Genomic DNA, 7,231 nt, shown 5'->3' with positions numbered 1-7,231 from the left:
GGCCGGGGGTCTATGTGTAACAAAGTCTCTATTTTTTTGGACAAAATTCTACGTATTTTTGCAACCTCTGCTTGTTCTTACATTCGTGATACCAATGATTTTTTGGAGAAATTGAACACTTTCTCTGTGGATGCTTCAACTCTTTTGGTGTCATTTGATATTGTGTCATTGTACACTTCCATTGAGCATGAGAAAGGCTTGGATGCCGTCGGTGTGGCGCTATCAGGCTCGGACGTGCCGCCGGATTGTGCACAGTTGGTCCTCACACTGCTGGAGTTCATCCTCAGGAGAAATTTTTTTCTCTTTGGGGATGAGTACTACCAGCAGTTACGGGGTACCGCCATGGGGTCCAATGTGGCCCCTACTTATGCTAACATCTACATGGCGGTACTCGAGGACCAACATGTGTACAGATCCATCTTCTGGCGTCATGTCCGGGCCTGGTGGCGCTACATCGACGATATCTTTTGTGTATGGGAAGGTACTCGAGAGACCCTCCTTGATTTTGTAGTGGAACTCAACAGTATTCATTCTGAGCTAAAATTTACCATGACCTGCTCAACTGAGAGGGTGCAATTTTTGGACACTATGGTCTATAAACAGGACGATAAATTGCGTACTGATCTGTATACAAAAGTGACAGATAGGAATAGCCTTTTGTGCTATGATAGTTACCATCCTAGACGAATGATGGATTCGTTACCTTGGAGCCAGCTTATTCGGGTACGTAGAATTGTGACTGACACAGAGATTTGTGACAAAAGGTTGGACGAAATGTGTGATAGATTCATACGGAGAGGGTACCCATTGGCTAAAGTTATGGGACATAGAGAGAAGGCGGTGAGATTGACCGATGATGATCTACAAACTCATCGGAGTAGAGATAAACAAAAACGTGTGCCATTTGTGTCAACCTATTGTCCAGCCAGTAATGGTATTGCTAATATCCTCAATAAACATTGGGGGATTTTACACAGGGGTCTACCCCAGATTCAGGATTTTTGCTCACGCCCTATCCTCTCATATAGACGGGGACGTAACTTTAAAGATCTTTTGGTCAAGTCAGATATTGGGACAGGGAGAGTTGCCATCCAGAGGACCTTGGCTCCTCCTCGGATGGGCAACTTTCCTTGCCTCAATTGTGCCTGTTGTGGCAATATGCTTAGGGGGGACAGTTTTTGCCATCCGCAAACCGGAAAAAAATTTCTTATTAAGGATCGTTATACGTGCTCATCGAAATTTGTTGTGTACTTGATAGTGTGTCCGTGTGGACTTATGTATGTCGGGGAAACGACAATGGAAGTGAGACAGCGAATAAGTAAGCACAAGAGCACGATACGTACTAATTTGACCGATCCCTAGGCATTTCAGTGAGTGTAGACATTCTATCAACTAGCTGCGTTTTAGAGTAATTGATGGGGTCCCGGCCCTGAGGAGAGGGGGTGATAGGAAACTCAAATTGAGACAAAAAGAACTAAGGTGGATTTCTATATTGGGAACATTGCAGCCCAGGGGGCTTAATTTAGAATATAACCTTCAGATCTGTATGACATAACTGTCATAATGATATTTGAGTCTGATAAAACTATGGTTAATCCAATAATAAGTATTTATGGACATTGTGTTTTCCCACCCTCACTCAGTGAGCGTGCTCTTGCTCGTGTATTTTATTTGCTTTTATTTGTGTTTTTCTTTTTTTTCCTTTTTTCTTTTTTAAGATTGGTAGATATTTATCTTATTATATTTTTTCCTTTTTTTTCTATGGTGAGATGGTTTCTTTCCTGGGCGGGTTGCCTGACAGGTTATATGGCAGGGGTGGTTGCCATAGAGATGGCTATGTCTGCGTCCCCTCTGTAGCGCAGGCTCAGTGCGGTGTGTGAGCGGGTTGGTCGGCACAGCGTGTTTTCGCTGTGTACACGGCCCGTTCATATGACTTGCCGCTGTGTCCTGTGTCTCTGGGCGGGACTTGGTTGGGAGCGCTTCGCGCGTGCGCGTTCGTCTGCATTGCGGGACGGCCGGGTGGTTGTCTCAGCGGTGCGGCGGGTGCGCGTGCGCGGGCGGTCTTCGGCGTCTGGGACGCTTGGCGCGTGCGCGCTGGGGTGCGCTGTGGGGCGGTCATGTGGCCGGGTCTGCGGGGCGCCTTGCGCGCATGCGCCGGCGTCCTTTGACGATTAGACACATCCTTGCCCATCCTGATTGGCTGCATTTATTTTTTGCGCTCTTTCTTTAGCATCCTGTGATTGGAGGATAAAGGGGACTGACTCATGGACATCGTGTGATTGGTGGAGGTGCCACCATAGCAACCTGACAACAGATACACTCATTGGATCAACGATGTATGACATGTTTGTTTACATATGGGATTTTAAGTATTGTGTCCTTCTGTGTGTATATATTTATGTGATGGAAATAGTGGCGACATTATTTAAATGTAATCAATGATATATGTGTATTACAGTAGATATTTAAGCAAAGTTTGATGTATATTGAATAAAGGCCGCCTCTGGATGGTGATTGGTGCTCATGTGAGCTCCACACTATTTAAGATGGCCATTTTTGATTCTGTGTATACTTGACAAAGGCCAACCTGGCCGAAACGTTGTATTTTACCATGGCAGAATAAAGATACGTTTTGGATTTTCATCACCTGGTATGGATGCTGCTTTTCTTCTTTTCTTATACGTTTGTGTCCGATTGGATCCTTGGACCTTGGAGCGTGCATCCGTTGTCTGAGTGCTGATGGTTTACCCTACTATATAGTCAGCTGCAGATATGTGATTGGCTGGCTGCTGTTAACGGCAACAGATTTTAACTGATTGTGCGTCGGAGAACGCGCGATCAGTTACTGAAGCGGCAGGATCCTACCCCTGCTGGCACGGTGAGCAGAGTAGAGGGGGCCCTCTGCAGGCCCCCTATGCTCATCAGGCCCCACATGCCAGTAAGGGCAGTAATGCCCTGATGGCGGCCCTGTCCTTAAGGGCTCCTGGACATCTCCAAGGAAACTGACAGCGGCATTTAACAAGCGCTTCTGGCCATCGGCCCGGAAATGCGTGCACCGCTGACCCCCGTCACTTGATCGGGGGATCAGCGGTGCGTCGGCATGACAAGCAGAGGTCTCCTGGAGAACTCTATGGTTATTGATGCCAGATTGCTACGAGCGCCACCCTGTGGTCGGTGCTTATAGCAATGCTGTAATTCTACTACATAGGGGCGATTTGAGTATCGCCTCTATGTAGCAGAGGTGATCGAGTTATGGCAGCTTCTAGCCTCCCATGGAGGGTATTGAAGCATGGCAAAAGTAAAAAAAAAATGTTTAAAAATATTAAAACAAAATTTAAAAGTTCAAATCACCCCCCCTTTCGCCCCATTCAAAATAAAACAATTAAAAAAACAAAAATCAAACCTACATATATTTGGTATCCCTGCGTTCAGAATCACTCGATCAATAGAAAAAAAAAAAAAAAAAAAGATTTAACCTGATCGCTAAGCGGCGTAGCGAGAAAAAAAAAATTCAAAACGCCAGAATTACGTTTTTTTGGTCGCCGCGCCACTACATTAAAATGCAATGGAACGTTCAAAAGGACGTATCTGCACCCAAATGGTATCATTAAAAACGTCAGCTCGGCACGCAATAAACCCTCACCCGACCCGAGATCTCGAAAAATGGAGACGCTACGGGTATCGGAAAATGGCACAATTTTTTTTTTTAGCAAAAGTTTGGAATTTTTTTTTACCACTTAGATAAAAAAATAACCTAGACATCATTGGTGTCTATGAACTCGTAATGACCTGGAGAATCATAATGGCAGGTCACTAAGCATTTAGTGAACCTAGCAAAAAGCCAAACAAAAAATTGTGGGATTGCATTTTTTTTGCAATTTCACTGCACTTGGAATTTTTTTACCATTTTCTAGTACGCGACATGGTAAAACTAATGGTGTCGTTCAAAAGTACAACTCGTCTCGCAAAAAATAAGCCCTCACATGGCCATATTGATGGAAAAATAAAAAAAGTTATGGCTCTGGGAAGGAGGGAAGCGAAAAACGATAATGCAAAACTGAAAAATCTCCGATGGTTGTGGGGTTAAAAACCTTACCATGTGTCAGAGTTGACCTCCGTGTGTGAGTAAGGGCAGACAAAAGGACCGGGTCCCGACCTGTGGACACCAGTCCCGATCAGGGTCCCCTTGTCAAGGGTGGGATGACTTTGGGATGCGATTTTTGATCAAAAACAGTATTACTAAGAACCCTGTGCTATTTAAATGCACCTTTGCTTTTTACTTATAGCAGGGTTTTTGCTCATTTTGCTTCTTGTAGGTTGTGTATGCTTTATGGCCAATGTGAACATGCATTTATGTGCTGCATATATTCTAACTTAAGACAAGATCAATTTTTGTGTTTTTTCTTTGAAAAATATCGTTAGTCTATACACTCAGACACAAAATGTATTTAGATTTATTACAATTGTGGTTAATAGCAAATGACAAAAACGAGTGAATAATTGATCATCAGGCAGTGACGTCTATAACCATCTGTCATTTCTATAAACTGCTAATGTAAGCGAATATCCCAACATGGAGCACATGACGTAAGAATTTGTGGACGTCCTAGTTAGCCAAATTCTAGACTGGTTTCCTTCTTGACACATCATGAAAACAAACATTTAACATTTTGGAACAAGTTATTAAAAAATTAAACACTTGTGTAAAACAAAAAGGTAAACATTCAATATTTTAATCTGCTGGTGGGTAAGAGATAACTTATGTCCATATTCACCATTTTTTAGGTTGCACACACTTATTTCCAAGGTCACATGACATGTAAATTCTACAGCATATGTATTGTGTAATGATCCTGCCATCACTTCAGAGCTGTATTCTAAATTCTGCTCGGTTCTCAACCTCACTGCAAGCACGGCCCAATAGGTTACCTGCTAGAGTTTATATTCCACATTACAGTACTGTGCTTGGTCTACGAGTAACTCTTCCCAGTAAGAAAATAAGGCCACTCTGAACAGAAATACAGGCTGGAACTTGGGATCAGAACAAGGTAATAAAACGTTAATCAAAAGGTGAAGACATTTGTAGAAGATTAGAAAAACATTGGTATATGGCTGACCTTCCGGACCATGATCTGACTCCTATCACCAGCCCTTAGAAATCTAAGACAGTCTATGAACGACTATAAGGCACCTTCTTAGGCCACGGTCAGTGTTTGGTCAGTATTTTACATCAGTATTTGTAGTGAAAACCAGGAGAGGAACAATCGGAGGAAAAGTATAATAGAAACATCACCACTTCTGGTTTTGGCTTACAAATACTAATGTAAAATACTGACCCAATACTGAACGTGGCCTTAAAGCAAATCTAATATTTGTTACACAGGCGTTCTTACAGGGTGTGGGAGCGGGAATATCCGTAGCCGTGTTCCTTACCGAATATTTGCTGTAGAATATGCGCCATTCCTCAGCCACGGCACCACTTCTGGCTTATGCTTAGAACAGGAGGGTGTCATGGGGGGTTACTGCCTCATGTCAATTGCTAAGCCAGTCCCCTTCTGTCTATGTGTTGGGTGTGACAGAAGGGCGCGGATAACGATGCAACACATGAATCTCACTTGTGTCAAACCTAGACCGGAGCAGAGCTGTGCGGACCGGAGCTGACGGCTGCAGAACATCACACCCTTGAAAATAAGAGGATTCATTTCTATGTACTTACATTAGGTATACGGATAAGGATACAGATTTTTTTTTCCAACTGCACAACCTCTGTAGCTAACCAGTGTCGGTGAATTATTTCCTTGCTACTATATAGGATCTGGCCAATATGGTTTCCTTGCCTTGTAGCCAGAACCAGTCCTCTATGTTAGTTACCTATACAATACCATCTGTGAGACATTACTTCACTGCCTTTTATAAAACTGCAGGGGCCCCCACCGGTGGCTCATGGACCCATGATGTGGGGCTCCTGGCAGCCTGCCAGCTTAGCAAGTAACCACAAAGAGGTGGTCTTCAGGTGAGGACTATTGTGATGTGCCCTGCACAGCAGATCTGGGTGGGTGTATGCTGGGGAAGATTATAGTAAACTGGAGATGGGAGGATACTGCCAGTTAGAGGGGGATTACGCTGGGTGTGAATGTGCTCCATGCGAGAATGCCACAAGTGGGACCCCTGGATGTAAGTATTCTGCCTATAAGGGAGGAGGGCACAAGGGTTCGGTGTGCTCCCTAGGAAAGCTTGGGCTGTCATATCAGGACTGTGGGGTTCTTGGGTGTTATGATGGTACAAGTGGTGGGAGTCCTGCTTGAACGTGACCCACGCCCATCTATCAGAGCGAAATGTGGCTCTCAAGGTAAGAAGGGTCAGGAGGTACCTGGATATTTCCACAGGAATATCCCCAAAGCGTCATACCTGCCAATAAACTTGGCTGACAATGCGCTAGATACACCGACCATGTAACCATGAACGCCGTAATTACCAGGTGGTCTTCCCTAGACTCAGGTGTATCTGAGCCCTTTTCTCATTGCACACAGTCACAGCTATGCCCATCTAGTACCCAGAGAGAGGACACAACGGAGATATGAAGAAGGGTGTGGGTCTCCTCTCCAGACCCGAACTGTAAATCCCCGATGGCCGACTATGGCTGTAACGTTCTGTCTCCAAGTATTGCAGAAACACTGCTGCCGTAACAAATCACAAACAACGGGAACACGTCATCTATACAAAACTGTATTCAGGAGCGGAGTCCACCTCTGGAGCTGCGAGGACCTTGTGTGGGTGATGGCCAGCAGATGTATGGTGCCATCACACACGCCGCTCACTGACCGTGTAGATGACGGGAGTAAGATGGCAGGCTGAAAACTGGAGGAATTACAAGTATCATTCACTAAAAGTGAGAGCTGCTCCACAATCACGAGAAAATAATGAATCCGCCACCATTCATTAAACCACTAAAGGGACTATGTCCGGTCATCTCTCCCAGGATCGTCACTATCCTTCATGTAGAATGGTTTACTGCAAGAACAGCTCTGTGCAAATGGCCTGCGTGTCTGCAGGAGACGTCACACAATGGCCAATTGTTCTCGGGTCCGTGAAGATTTCATAGTCATTACCTCCCTGAAAACAAAGCGAGAGGGGTTAGAGCCAGCACTGGGCACAATGGGGATTCAGGCCTATGTGTCAGCTGTAGTATTGGGGTCAGAACCTGCGTTCCATGATCGTCCCATAATCAATT

At 44.7% G+C, this 7,231-nt stretch overlaps 1 protein-coding gene across 1 annotated transcript in view; it reads right to left on the bottom strand.

The window, feature by feature from the left end:
- Positions 1–4,438: 4,438 nt before the first annotated feature.
- The window catches only part of PMM2 (phosphomannomutase 2), a 14,308-nt gene continuing 11,515 nt past the window's right edge, over positions 4,439–7,231 (bottom strand). Inside the window, exon 8 of the mRNA XM_069733998.1 lies at positions 4,439–7,113. Within this exon, the coding sequence (XP_069590099.1) occupies positions 7,009–7,113 (105 nt within the window). The 3' untranslated portion in view covers positions 4,439–7,008. The remainder of the gene's footprint in view (positions 7,114–7,231) is intronic.

The sequence above is a fragment of the Ranitomeya imitator genome, chromosome 7 (genome assembly GCF_032444005.1).
Source record: "Ranitomeya imitator isolate aRanImi1 chromosome 7, aRanImi1.pri, whole genome shotgun sequence".
NCBI lineage: Eukaryota > Metazoa > Chordata > Amphibia > Anura > Dendrobatidae > Ranitomeya > Ranitomeya imitator.
Note: the sequence above shows the minus strand (reverse complement) of the source record. Positions and strands in the feature narration are given on the sequence as shown.